Source organism: Lepidochelys kempii, chromosome 11 (genome assembly GCF_965140285.1).
Source record: "Lepidochelys kempii isolate rLepKem1 chromosome 11, rLepKem1.hap1, whole genome shotgun sequence".
Taxonomy (NCBI): domain Eukaryota; kingdom Metazoa; phylum Chordata; order Testudines; family Cheloniidae; genus Lepidochelys; species Lepidochelys kempii.
In genome coordinates this window covers 34264609-34279662 of record NC_136390.1, presented here as the reverse complement: position 1 = coordinate 34279662, position 15054 = coordinate 34264609, and the positions used below count along the sequence as shown (strand labels likewise).

The following is a 15054-nucleotide window of genomic DNA, read 5'->3' as shown; positions in this document are numbered from 1 at the left end:
TAAACCGTGGATTTGTGCTGGAAATGGCCCATCTTGATTATCATACACATTGTAAGGAGAGTGATCACTTTAGATAAGCTATTGCCAGCAGGAGAGTGGGGTGGATGGAGAGAAAACCTTTTGTAGTGGTAAACACCCATTTTTTCATGCTTTGTGTGTATAAAAAGATCTTCTATACTTTCCACAGTATGCATTCGATGAAGCGAGCTGTAGCTCACGAAAGCTTATGCTCAAATAAATCGGTTAGTCTCTAAGGTGCCACAAGTACTCCTTTTCTTTTTGCGAATACAGACTAACACAGCTGTTACTCTGACACCTTTCATAAGACAGGTTTTCCATTCCTCGGATCATCCTTCTCTGTACCTATTCCAGTTTGAATTCATCCTTCTTAAACATGGGAGACCAGAACTGCACACAGTATTCCAGATGAGGTCTCACCAATGCCTTGTATAAGGGTACTAACACCTCCTTATCTCTACTGGAAATACCTCACTTGATGCATCCGAAGACCGCATTAGCTTTTTTCACGGCCATATCACATTGGCGGCTCATAGTCATCCTGTGATCAACCAATAATCAAAGGTTCTACTCCTCCTCCGTTACTTCTAATTGGTGCTTCCCCTGCTTAGAACTATAATTCTAGTTATTAATCCCTAAATGTATGACCGTACACTTCTCACTATTAAATTTCATCCTATTACTATTACTCCAGTTTACAAGATCATCCAGATCCTCCTGTACGATATCCCGATCCTTCTCTAAATTGGCAATACCTCCCAGCTTTGTATCATCTGCAAACTTTATTAGCACACTCCCACTTTTGGTGCCGAGGTCAGTAATAAAAAGATTAAATAAGATTGGTCCCAAAACGGATCCCTGAGGAACTCCACCGGTAACCTCCCTCCAGTCTGACAGTTCACCTTTTCAGTATGACCTGCTGTAGTCTCCCTTTTAACCAATTCCTTATCCACCTTTCAATGTTCATATTGATCCCCATCTTTTTCCAATTTAACTAATAATTTCCCATATGGCACCATATCAAACGCCTTACTGAAATCTAGCTAAATTAGATCCACTGTGTTTCCTTTGTCTAAAAAATCTGTTACTTTCTCAAACAAGGAGATCACGTTCGTTTGGCATGATCTACCTTTTATAAAACCATGTTGTATTTTGTCCCATTTACCATTGACCTCAATGTCCTTAACTACTTTCTCCTTCAAATTTTTTTCCAAGACCTTGCATATTACAGATATCAAACTAACAGGCCTGTGGTTACCCGGATCACTTTTTTTCCCTTTCTTCAAAATAGGAACTATGTTAGCAATTTTCCAGTCATACGGTACAACCCCTGAGTTTACAGATTCATTAAAAATTCTTGCTAATGGGCTTGCAATTTCATGTGCCAATTCCTTTAATATTCTTGGATGAAGATTATCTGGGCCCCCCCAATTTAGTCCCATTAAGCTGTTTGAGTTTCGCTTCTACCTCAGATATGGTAATACCTCCATATCCTCATTCCCATTTGTCATGCTACCATTATCCCTAAGATCCTCTTTAGCCTTATTTAAGACTGAGGCAAAGTATTTGTTTAAATATTGGACCATGACCAGATTATCCTTAACCTCCACTCCATCTTCAGAGTTCAGCGGTCCCACTTCTTCTTTCTTTGTTTTCTTCTTATTTATATGGCTATAGAAGCTTTTACTATTGCTTTTAATTCCCTTTGCAAGGTCCAACTCTACTTGACTTTTAGCCTTTCTCACTGTATCCCTGCATGTTCTGACCTCAATAAGGTAGCTTTCCTTGCTGATCCCTCCCATCTTCCACTCCCTGTATGCTTTCTGCTTTTTCTTAATCACCTCTCTGAGATGCTTGCTCATTCAGCTTGGCCTATGACTCCTGTCTATGAATTTTTCCCTCTTTCTTGGGATGAAGGCTTCCGATAGCTTCTGCAGCTTTGACTTGAAGTAATCCCAGGCCTCCTCTGCCTTTAGATCCATAAGTTCTTCAGTCCAATCCACTTCCCTAACTAATTTCCTTAATTTTTGAAAGTCAGCTCTTTTGAAATCAAAAACCCTAGTCGCAGATTTATTTTTGTTTATCCTTCTGTTTAGTTTGAACTGAATTAGCTCACGATCACTTGAGCCAAGGTTGTCACCTACAACCATTTCTTCTATGAGGTCCTCACTACTCACCAAAACCAAATCTAAAATGGCATCCCCTCTAGTCAGTTCAGCAACTGCTTGATGAAGGAATCCATCAGCTATTGCATCTAGCAAAATCTGAGCTCTATTATTATTACTAGCACTTGTCCTCCAGTCTATATCTGGGAAGTTAAAGTCTCCCATGATCACGCAGTTTCCATTAGTATTTACTTCATTTAAAAACATTAAAGAGGGCTCTATCCATATCCAGAATCCCATTAATCTTGCTTCCTGATCTGTCCATCGTTTTTTACCTTGTGCTTGTGCATCTGTGCTGTGCAGGATCAAGCCCATAATAGGTGTCTAAAGCAAACAGGTAATATTCAAAGTAAAGAAGACAGCAGTGAATCCCAAGAGTAGGCACAGAGGGGAGGGAAACTAAGGTTGGTTATTTCTCTTTTGAATAAGTATCTTCACCTTTTATAAGATAGGCAGGGCAGAGAAATTAAGGCTACGTCTTCTCTGCCACAGAGGTGGGTGCTTTTACAGGGAGATAACTGTTGTGCATTGTTATCTCACTGTAAAATCCTTGTGGAGACAAGGCACCTGGGGCTTTTACCACAAGGTGGCTTGGCAAGGGCAGCACTCTGGCCCCTGTTGTTGGTTTACTTCACAGTAAAACTACAGTGCCTTGTCTCCACTAGGATTTTACACAAGGATGGTTAATGTGTTATTATACCTGTAGCAAAGACCCACCTATTTCTAGCTTTGGCTGGGTAGGTCACAGCAGTATCCACATCTTCCTTTTCTTTCTTCCAGCTGAAGATACCACGTCTGACCCACGTAGACCGTTTACCTTACAGGATTATTTAAATGGTGACATTAGATACAAAACATATAATTTACAATGGATTTCAGGTAACTGGTCTGTGTTGATTGAATGTTATCTCTGCCTACCTCTGATATTTGATGTTCATGTTAAGGGCAGGCTGTACTTACCTAACTGCTCAGAGGTAGCTGCTATGTAGGGGAAAGTCTGAATGTTTTTTAGGTTGCTGTAGTAGAATGATGCCAATAATACTAAAAGCAGAATGAAAATAATTGAAAACATAGGGCTTGATTGCACCCTTCAGGCATGTCTCTGTGTTGCTGATGATGTGGAGGTACATCTACCCCTGGATGCCAGAAGAGCACATCATCTGCTTCACCTTTCTATGGGGAATAACACACGCCTCCCTGTGCATCCATCCTACTCCGTGGGTCAGTGTGGGGAACCGGAGGAGACAGAGCAAGGTTCCTCTTCCCTTTTGGTGTCATGGTTTCCCCAGGGGAGTAAGGTGGGAGCAGACCCTGTGCTCCTCCGAACATAGGGACTGCACTTCTTACTGGCTTTTGTGGCTTGTGCCCCTTCCCACTACATAAAGGCCCAGAGTTTTGAATGAGTTCTGTTTTATATAGTCAGCTTTATAATATTAGATGGAAAATCATAAATGTTAAGAAACATTTTCATTTATTGTTGCCTAATGACATTTCTCTTGTTCCTTTAGGAAATCAATACCTGCACAAAACCGCTGACAACGACATCGTGCTTGTAAATGCTGAGGATCAAACACTCGCAGAAATTCTGAAAAATAGCACATTAGTATGTTTGCTCACCTACTGTACATCTCAGACTTTGGAGAAAGTACTGCTGCATGTTTCTCTATGTAATCAATGTGTGATGTTTTTTCTCTTCCCTTTTGTTGATAGGCCACATATGGAGCGACCACAGCTATTTTATCTCCTGACCAAAAATTTGCTCTTCTTCAGTACAACTATGTGAAGGTACTAGCATGCTTTTTCTTTTTTCATGCCTATTGTATTTTATAGAAGCACTAAGAGAAAAAGAGAGAAGGGAAAGGAAAATTTGAATTCATTTTAAACTTTTGGTTGCTGCAGACAGATACGATAGGCAGGGCTGGTAGCACCACCTATTAAAGTTGTCCAACACTTGCCACTGTAAGACCCAGTTTTCAGTTGCTTATAACTTCGCCAAACTTTACAGTTTCAGCTGAAGATTTCCATGCCAAGTGTCTGCTTCAGGCTCAGTTCTGAAAAATTTCAGCCAAAATGGTCCTCCCATTTCTGAGAATAAGATCAGGGAGAAGTCTGTTTTGCCAATGTTAAAAGAAATTCTGATGACCTTTTCTTTCAGAAATGCTAGCACCCCTGTGCTTTGGAGCAAGGATTTGAAATTTGGCATGGGGGTGGCCTTTGTGTCAGGAATGTGCCTTTTTCTGTTGCTGTGAAATTGCACCCAAATTTGGCCAAGTTATAAGCCTTTGAAAAATTGCAGGTTGCACATGCTTAAGAGACTGCTTAGGTTTTAGCGGCTAAAATCTCTGAAGAGTCCATTCTTTCACTCAGAATGTGCGAGCCTCTCGGAGTTCTTCGTGTTGATTAGACTGCACATGCGCCATCCCCACAGAGTGACTGAACATGTCACCTCCAGCCCAAGACATCAGGGGTGAAGCTGGACTTTTCCTGTAATGGCTGCTCTAGGTTGGGCTGGGGCTAGACAGTAGAAATCCGATGAAGGAGCCTATCTTGCCATGCTTTCAGTGAACCCCCTTGCTGATATGTCCGTCCATGCTTCAACCACCATTCCAGGGGAGATGTGTCCATGCTGATGACTGGTTCTGCTCAATAACAATCCAAAGCAGTGTGGCCTGACGCATGTTCATTTTCATTATCTGAGTCAGATGCCACCAACAAAAGGTTGATTTTCTTTTTTGGTGGTTCGGGTTCTGTTGTTTCCTCATTGTAGTGTTGCTCTTTTAAGACTTCTGAAAACATGCTCCACACCTTGTCCCACTCAGGTTTTGGAAGGCACTTCAGATTCTTAAACCTGGGTTGAGTGCTGTTGCTATCTTTAGAAATCTCACATTGGTACCTTCTTTGTGTTTTGTCAAATCTGCAGTGAAAGTGGTCTTAAAATGAACAATATGTGCGGGGTCATCATCCAAGACTGCTATAACAGGAAATATATGGCAGCATGTGGGTAAAACAGAGCAGGGGACATACAATTCTCCCCCAAGGAGTTCAGTCATAAATTTAATTAACACATTATTTTTTTAATGAGCATCATCAGCATAGAAGCATGTCCTCTGGAAGAGTGGCTGAAGCACGAAGGGGCCTATGGATGTTTAGCATATCTGGCAAGTAAATACCTTGCAATGCTGGCTAAAAAGTGCCATGCAAATGCCTGTTCTCACTTTCTGGTGACATTGTGAATAAGAAGCAGGCACCGTTATCTCCTGTAAATGTAAACAAACTTGTTTGTCTTAGTGATTGCCTGAACAAGAAGTAGGACTGAGTGGACATATAGGTTCTGAAGTTTTACATTGTTTTGTTTTTGAGGACAGTTATGCAACAACAAAAAATCTACATTTGTAAGTTGTGCTTTCACGACAGAGATTGCACTACAGTACTTGTATGAGGTCAATTGAAAAATACAATTTCTTTTACCATTTTTACAGTGCAAATATTTGTAATAAAAAAATAATATACACTTTGATTTTAATTACAACTCAGACTACAATATGTTTGAAAATGTAGAAAAACATCCAAAATATTTAATACATTTCTATTGGTATTCTACTTTTTAACAGTGCGATTAAACCTGTGATTAATTTTTTTAATCATGATTAATTTTTTTGAGTTAATCGTGTGAGTTAACTGTGGTTAATCGACAGCTCTATTATGAAGCACTCAGACACTATAGTGATGATCACCATAGAAAATAACATGAAGAAATTAATACTTCAGAATAGGGTTTGAAGAGAGTGCCAAAAATAAGGCATGTAGTCACACATTGAACAATGAAGAGAAAACAAAATATCGAATAGCTGCTCATTAAGTGAGCACTGTCCTTACTTTGCACAGAATGTGGAAAAAATAGTGTGTGAACATGCAATTCAAGACTGTATTGTAATGCACACACAAAGGGACAAAATTAAAGTTCTTCTTCGAGAGATGTCCATGTGAGTACCCCACTCCAGATGATGGTGTATCCCTGTGCCTTTGCTCAGAGAGTTTTGCAGAAGTAGGGGTCGTGGTACCTGCCTTGTGCACCGTTGGCGCTTCATTGAGTGCATGCGCAACACGGACTCTGCGGTTCCTTCTCAACCATCCCCGGCCTGAGATGGAGCTCAGCAGTCCTGTTGAAAACCTTCGTGTCTACTAGATAAGTTTAGATAAATTAGTGAGTTTGGATAGTTTAGATACGTTAAGTTTCAGTTATTAGAGTTACGTCCCCTACCAGGAAAAAAAAATATTTCCCCATCCCTTAGTACAGTTAGTATTAGGTTAGAAAAATGCCTGGTTCACCAGGATTTAAAAGATGCACAACTTGCAGAGAGGCGATGCCTGTGTCAGATGGACACATTGTAACAAACAGAAAGCCAGGGCATGCAGGGATAGAGATTTGAGACTGAAACTCATCTTAATGGAGAACTTAAGTCATTAAGACCGGCCTCCAACCCAGGGATGTATCTCTTCCTGGCATAGGTCACCAGTTTATTCACTGCCGACGTTCCCAAAGACCAAAAAATCTGGAAAAAAAACCCAGCCATCCTCTTTGCCTCATAGAGAGCAGACCCATATTGCTCTCATCGGTGCTGGCTGTACCATGGCTCAGCACCTATCACACTCTGGGGACCTCCAGCACTGTCCACTCGGCGGTTGCTGCTGGAATCCAGCGCTCCAGTGCAGAAACGAAGGGCTCTAAGCTGCTCGTCTCCACCACAACTCCGTCAACAGCGTTAAAGGAGATGACACCAACAACCACCCCTATTTCCAGGCCGCAGCCTAATGCTGCTAGCGCAATGGCGCCGACACAGACTGCACTGCACTGGCTTAGCACACCGCACTCCAGACGCAATTGGCACCTCAGTCTTTGGCACCAAGGCTCTTGGTGCCATGCTACTTTCTTCACCAGAAGGATCTGTTGGTCTCCTCCACCCCAGAGTCCCCTCTCTTAGGCACTGATGGCTCACCGGGGTAAGTGGTACCACAGCAACAGTTATCTCCGATAGCATCACGGTTATCGAGTGATGACGATGAGGACGTTGAAGGGATATTCTCCCCTCACCATTCCTCCCCAATCAGGACACCTATGGCTACTGGATCACTACGATCACGGTCCACATATGCGCACGACATGCCACCATGGTGCACCCATGGATGGGACTACCCATGCCCTTCCCTGGTCACTGGCCATACTTGAATCCCTTGGGGTCTTCAAGAAGGCACTACAGCTGGGTAGATACCCAGCCCACATAGGGAAGATACCAGATTCCCCACCTCTACCCTCCGAGACAGTAGTGACCAAGACAAGAGATGAACCTATGGCAGAGTAGGAAGAGGACACGGCTCCTGACATCTCTCCAGCCAACAACAATTCATCCACCTCACTGGACAAGGCTATTATGCCTGCACCCCCAATCACCGCAGATGACTTTACCCACTTCTGAGATTTATTCAGAAGAGTCGCCAATGAGCTCAAAATTGCTCTGGAGGAAGTGCTGGAAACTGAGCATCAGCTAACGGATATCTTGCAGACATCTTCCCCCTCAAAGATAGCATTGCCAATCAACGGGGCTATCATGGAGCCCACCAAGACGATACGGCAAACTCCAGCCACCATATCTCCAATGTGCAAAAGGGCGGACAGAAAATATTATGTTCCTTCGAAGGGATCAGAATTTTAATTCACACACCTGGCCCCCAACTTGCTGGTAGTGGAAGCGGCCAACCAGAGGAGCAAACAACAGCACTTTTGGTCTATGCCCTTGATAAAGAAAGTAAGAGGTTGGACCTATTCGGCTGCAAAGTACATTCTTCCTCCAAGCTTCAATTCAAAATGGCAAATTACGTGGCACTACTTGCCAAATATGACGACAGAAACTATGGAAAGTTTATGAACTTTATTAATGAGATTACAGAGGAAGAGAGACAACAATTTAAATTACTGGTCTCCAAAGGACAAAGGATTGCACACATGGCTCTACAGGCCTCACTAGACGTTGCTGACATGGTCGCCAGGTCCACCACTGTAGCTGTGGTCATGTGACGAGCCTTGTGGTTTAACTCCTCAGCATTCCCATGGGAAATACAGAATACAGTCAAAGATCTCCCCTTCTTTTCTCCCAGAGAAAAATTGTTTGCAGCCGAAACCAATGAGGTACTGCACACTATGAGGGACTCGCAGGCAACTCTCCAATCCCTTGGCATTCATACACCTGCCACAAAAAGGAGACAATATGGTATCAACCATATCAGAGGAATACTCAGCATACACACAGCAACACCAGAGACCGTATGAACAACTACATAAACAATGACAAATACAGAGACCACAATGATGCTTACCTCCAGAACCAGCGGCGTCTCAACCTCCTTCCTCTAAGCAACACGTTTGAAGGCTTGGTCGAGGGTCTGGAAAACCACTCCCACATTCCAGCATTTATACAATCCATCCATCTATTTGGATACCGTTTGCTCCCATTCCACCTGGAATGGGCTGCCATTACCATGGACAAATGGGCCGTGAAAGACATACATACAGGCTACACGATTCCTTTCCTGCCTGTACCCCACCCCCCCAGCCACCACCACTCTCTGTCCCTCATCAGGGACCACTCTCATGAACATTTGCTATGCCAAGAGTTAGATCATCATCTCCAATTAGGGGCAGTGGAAACTGTTCCCATGCAACATAGGGGGAAGGGGCTTTATTCCCACTACTTTTTAACACAAAAGAAAAATGGGGCATGGTGACCTATCCTTGACCTCAGGCAACTGAACAAGTTCATGAGAAAGCAACTGTTCAAGATGGTCACCTTAACAACAATAATACCAGCGCTGGAGCAGGGATACTGGTTTTCAGCCCTAGACCTGCAGGATGTTTATTTTCGTGTTATGATACACCCCACCCACAGGTGTTTTCTGAGATTTACTTTGGACACAGAACACTATCAATACAAGCTTTTACCTTTCGGCGTCTCAACAGCACCTCATGTTTTCTCAAAGAGCCTCTTGGTAGTAGCGGCGCACCTGAGAAAACAAGAAATAATAATATTCCCTTACCTGGACAACTCTCTCTTGAAGTCACATACCCGATCAGACGCCATTCGCTCTACCCAAACCCCAATAGATTGCTTCCAGAGTCTCAGTTTACAAATTAACAAAAATAACCCAACAATAGAACTAGCTCAACGGTTAGAATTCATCAGTGCTTATCTCGACTCGGTGGCAGTGAAAGTGTCACTTCTACGAGACAGATTCGACACGATAAAGACATTCATATCCACAGTGCGGAACAGCCCACTGGTCACAGCCCACATATGCCTACAACTTTTCGGTCAAATGGCAATGTGCACGTTTGTGGTCAAACATGCTCGCCTGCACATGCGTTGCCTGCAAGGATGGCTAGCAATTGTCTACAGACCAAACAAGCACAGGTTAAACATACGATTTAACAATGTCCCCCAAAGTTAAGGACTCACTGACCTGATGGACCTAACGACACAACCAGTGCTTGGGAATCCCATTTACACAAGATTCTCCATCACAGATGATCACAGTGGATACCTCCCTCATAGGGTGGGGAGCACACATGCAACATCGCACAATTCAGGGATTATGGTCCACAGCTGAGACAAGGCTACACATAAACCTGCTAGAATGTCATGCCGTCTGCAATGCCTGTGTCCACTTCCTACCATTCATAAAGAACCAGAACATAAGAGTAATGACCAACAACATTACTTGCATGTTCTGTATAAACAAGCCAAGAGGAAGCCCGATCATACTCACTATGTACCGAGGCTATGAGACTCTGGAATTCGTGAATCCAAAACAATATCCACATCTCAGTTTCCTACCTACCTGGATGCCAGAACACCATGGCAGATGAACTCAACAGACATTTTCCCCAGACCACGAATGGGAGTTAAATGACATGATACTGGAATGTGTATTCTGAAAATGGGGCCACCTGCAAATAGATCTATTTGTGAATGCCTGCAACACCAAGTGTCTGAGATTCTGCTCCAGAGCAGGTCTGGGAAGGCGATCAATGGGGGACGCATTTCTGACCACGTGGAACACAGACCTCTTCTATGCATTCCCGTCAATACCTTTACTTCTACCCAGAGTAATACGGTAGAAGGACAGACAAAGCCAGAGTCATCCTAATAGCCCACACATGGCCAAGACAACGTATTTGAAGCTATGATGCACACCATAGGCGTTAGACGAGCACTAGCTTTCTACTCGGACAGAACCAAGTCATTTAGAGTTTCACCAGAACTATTCATATCCATGGCAGAATGGTCTAGGGGTACCGCCATATCCACTCAGAGGCTCTCTGTTATCAATTAAAAGGCACTCCACCTCCAGTGGGGACCAGGATGCACTCTACTAGATCCATATTTGCATCAGTAGCATTTCTAAACAATGTTTCCCTTATAGACATATGCAAAGAACACACCTTGGCCAAACATTATGCAGTCACACAAGGCAGATATTTGGCTGGGCCGAGCTGTATTATCATCACTTATCCTATCGACTCTGAAGCCCCTGTCGTGCTAGGAGGGCGCTGCTACACAGTCACCCGGAGTGGAGCACCCTCAGCGACATCTCTCAAACAAGAAGAAAAGGTTATTCACCTTGCACAGTAACTGAGGTTCTGTGAGATGTGTCCCCCTGTGGGTGCTTCACTACCCACCCTCCTCCCCTCTACTTCGAGTTTAAAACAGACTCTGCGGTAGAGAAGGAACTGAGGAGTCTGGGTCGTGCGTGTGCTAGATGAAGCACCAACGGCGCGTGAGGCAGGCACTGCACTACCCATACGGGCAGCGCTGCACATCTCTCCGAGCAAAGGGGCATCACCTGGAGCGGAGCTCCCACGGGGACACACATCTCGGAGAACCTCAGTTACTGCACCAGGGGAGGAACCTTCTCTTGCACAGGCAGCCCGAGTTCTGACATTTCCTAAATTTTGAGTGCTTAGTTTTGCAACACTAATGATATTTCTTTAATGTAAGGTAGGGGGTGTGTGTGTGTGTGTAAAATAATGTAAAGGGACAGAGACAGATTTTCAGCAGAAGCTGGACTCAGAAGGTGAGGGAGCCATTCTTTGCCCCTACCCCGGCGTGGATTAGAACAGCCATTTTGCACCCTCTGATTATGGTTCCTGAAGGAATATATGTCCGTTTGTGATAGATGGAATGCATTTCTCTCCAGTCAGTCTCCCTGCCAACCCCTTCCGCATCACCTAACACGTCCCTACACTAGCTCTATGCCTCTGAGGACTCCCCCACACTGTGGGCTTCCTCTGCAGGAAGCTTATGGGAAGGTTTCACCTGAGCAGCACCAAGGGAACATATTGGGGTGGAGAATCTGTCCCATAATGTGTGTGCTGGCTGACAAAAAAAAAAAAAAAAATTTAAAGACATGCCTGTATTCTGAAGGACTCAGTGAATGGTAAATTACACAGTATGCAAATAGTAGATGATTTTCTCACAGAGCTCTTTCTACGTGGTCTGAATTTCTGAACAATGAATGTCCTTTATAGAGTACAAACTGCAAATCTCTGCAAACAATCATCTGTTCTTACACTTTTATGACTATGACTCAATACTTAATAAACTTTCATGTGGGGAAAAATACATTAACCAGACATGAACTATCTTGCTAGGGATTTTACTTCTCTGGTATTCTTAAACACATGAAAATCCAGACAATTATTCAATGCAGTTTTCTTTTTACCAGAATCCTGTATTTCTATGCTTCCTTTCCAGTTGTACATTAAAATTGAACTTTTCACTATTGTTTTTCTGCAGTATTAATCGTCATAACATGCCTCATTGCTTAGTAATCACATTAGAAATACCATGTATTCATGATTTATTGATGTGTGCTGTTTTTGTTTTCTGTTGTCATAAAAGTTAACTTCTGTATACCAGAAGCTAGTCTTTAAATTCTTGTACGATAGGGCCATTGAAAGGTATGCATCATATTAACCCTTACAATGCTGGCATTTCCCAGAGTGGCGATGAAATGAATGTTTAGCTCATATTAGAGTTAGGTCTGAAGCACAAAAACAGGATGCAGTTTTCAAACCACCTTTTCCGCCCAAATTTCAGTGGTCTTTGGTTACATGGTTTTTCTTCAGGACCTATCTCTACTTAGTACTGTATATGTTTTAATAATATCTGCTCAGCATTCATTTGATTATAGCTCTGTTAGTTTAGTCTGGTAATCTCTGATTCATCCATTGATCTAATCAGCATTTTTATGGTACCTATCACTGTAGAATTTAATCACTTCAAATGAATCACAGAGATACAGTGAAATCAGTCTTGAAGAGATTAGAAAATGCCAGAATTGTAAGGGTTGACATGATGCAAAACTCTCAGTGGTCAGATTGTTAAAGGATTAAAAGATGAGCTTCTGGAATAGAGAAATTAGGGGGTTTTTTGTTATAAAAGTTAACATAAATCAATAAATCATGAGGACATGAACATCTATTATATAATAGCCATGTGGCCAGTAAGCATCAAGACACGCGAGTAGGTAAAGTTAGAAAAAAACTTTTGACTGAATGAGAACTCATAAGGAGTAAATGATTGAATAGTCTGCTGCTATAGAACAATTATTAAACATCATAGAGTGTATTGTAGCATATTGATTTTGTAAATAACTACAGTTTTCTTTTGTTTTACTGGAAAAACAACATAACCATAAAAGTAAAGGAGTACTTGTGGCACCTTAGAGACTAACCAATTTATTTGAGCATAAGCTTTCGTGAGCTCACTTCATCGGAAGCTTATGCTCAAATAAATTGGTTAGTCTCTAAGGTGCCACAAGTACTCCTTTTCTTTTTGCGAATACAGACTAACACGGCTGTTACTCTATAACCATAAATGTATTATTTAATAGCAGCGTTGGATGGAGCATAAGAACTGTCATGCTGGATCAGATCTATTGGCCACCTACTTTGATATCCTGCCAGACAGGATCCCTGTGTAGGGTGAGGGAATAAGATGGTACATGGGGATCCCAGATAGGATCCCTTGAGCCCCATATACCATCCTGTTCCCTCACCCTACTCAGACACCCCCACGGGAACTAAATGAAGCTAGATCTCTGCAGACTGCAAATGGCAGAAGTGAGGGATGGGATGGATTTCTATGAAAATCTAGGTGGGAAATATAACAACTTGGAACTGTTATCTCTTCCTCGTTGAACTGCTACACAAGTCATTCCTGGGAGGCAGATGGACCGTGAAACACCTGAATGCTTAGTGAAGTAGCATGGCATTGAAGGACGAGTGCCAGAGAAACAGCAGAGGTACCAGTCAGATAGTGGGAGGGGAATCAGGGAAGCTGCAGGGCTGCTCCAGTCTCTGCATTGAAGACTTGCTTCAGTTTTGCTACAGACCTCTAGTGTTGGAAGCGATCATGCCTTGCCTAAACTGCAGTTCCCTAGATCTCTCTATCTCTGATCTTAATCAATGGTCATCACTTTGGTATCTGGGCAGCTCCCACCAGAGAGGATGGTTTAAGGAAAGCTCAAGATGAAGCTTGCAGAGTTTTCTTTCCACAGCCTCTCCTGCCTTTTCCGTGAGTGAGGACAGTCTGGCCCATTGGTAGTCATCAATGCCTGTTGGTTGTGTTCACCCCTCCCAAATGGGAGTCTGAGGAGGTGTCAGATATTATTGCCAGTAACTCATAACACATTCACAGGACTCCTAAAGTCAGTCATGGTGATCTAGTTTCTCAATATAAAAATTATTCTCTTGCAGCTCTGGAGGCATTCATACACGGCTTCATACCACATCTATGATTTAAATACAAGGTCAGTAGCTATTACAGAAAATTCATATAGTATGAAGCCACTTTGCAATGAAATGACATTCCACTGATTTGTCTTTCTTATACTCTTTTTGTTATGTTTTCCCCTAGTTCCTTAGTAACTGAGAATCTACTGCCTAATAATACCCAGTACATATCCTGGTCACCTGTTGGTCACAAACTGGTTAGTAAATATAAGTGTAATGAAATTTCTGCTGTGCATTTCCAATACCACTGTCACGCTATCTGAAGTGGCTCATGACAATGAGAGCCTATCTCAGGGCAGACTGTCAAAAGCAGGGCAGATACTCCAAACTTGTGGTATGATCTATAATTAGATTTCACCAAGCCAGCAACAAATGTGAACTCCTGAAGTATTACAGGAGTCTGATAATGGAGTCACAGACAGTCCCCGTAGACACGCCAGTCTGTTTTGTCACCCAGGCAAGCTGGACAATGTGATAGATTGTCACACCAAAAATGAAAACACATTCAGGTTACACCCAGTCCTCATACCCCAGTCACTCACCCATGTCAATTTGCATCCTAGATCTCGCACCAAAGACAACACTGGTAGCCAATTCTATTGTACACTAACTAACTAGGAAAAAGAAATGAGAGTGATAGAGAGGATAAGCCAGTTATATATACAGATGAGTTGCAGTCGGGGTGAAAGTAACTTAAAGGACTTACCGGTACCCTGGAGCCCTTAGAAGGGGGCGGGGCCTCAACCGGAAGAGGCGGGGCCTCTACCAGAAGAGGTGGTACCTTTACATCCCCGAGCCCTTTAAACCTTGATTTAAAGGGCCCCGGGCTGGGACTGTGGTAGCAGCAGCCGGGAGCCCTGGGCCTTTTAAATCACCCCGGAGCTACCAGCTGCAGAGGCAGCTGGGAGCCCCGGGGCTCGGGGGTGATTTAAAGGGCCTGGGGCTCCAATTGCTGCTACCGCAGCGGAGCCCCAGGCCCTTTAAATAACCATCGGAGCCCCGGGAGCTTCCAGCTGCCACTGC

General features: G+C 43.2%; 1 protein-coding gene across 2 annotated transcripts in view; it reads left to right on the top strand.

The window, feature by feature from the left end:
• The window catches only part of DPP4 (dipeptidyl peptidase 4), a 74563-nt gene that overhangs the window by 7928 nt on the left and 51581 nt on the right, over positions 1-15054 (top strand). For both annotated transcript variants that reach the window (XM_073305626.2, XM_073305625.2), the window contains exons 3-7: positions 2964-3062; positions 3692-3786; positions 3894-3968; positions 13996-14048; positions 14156-14228. In XM_073305626.2, the coding sequence (XP_073161727.1) occupies positions 2964-3062; positions 3692-3786; positions 3894-3968; positions 13996-14048; positions 14156-14228 (395 nt within the window). The remainder of the gene's footprint in view (positions 1-2963; positions 3063-3691; positions 3787-3893; positions 3969-13995; positions 14049-14155; positions 14229-15054) is intronic.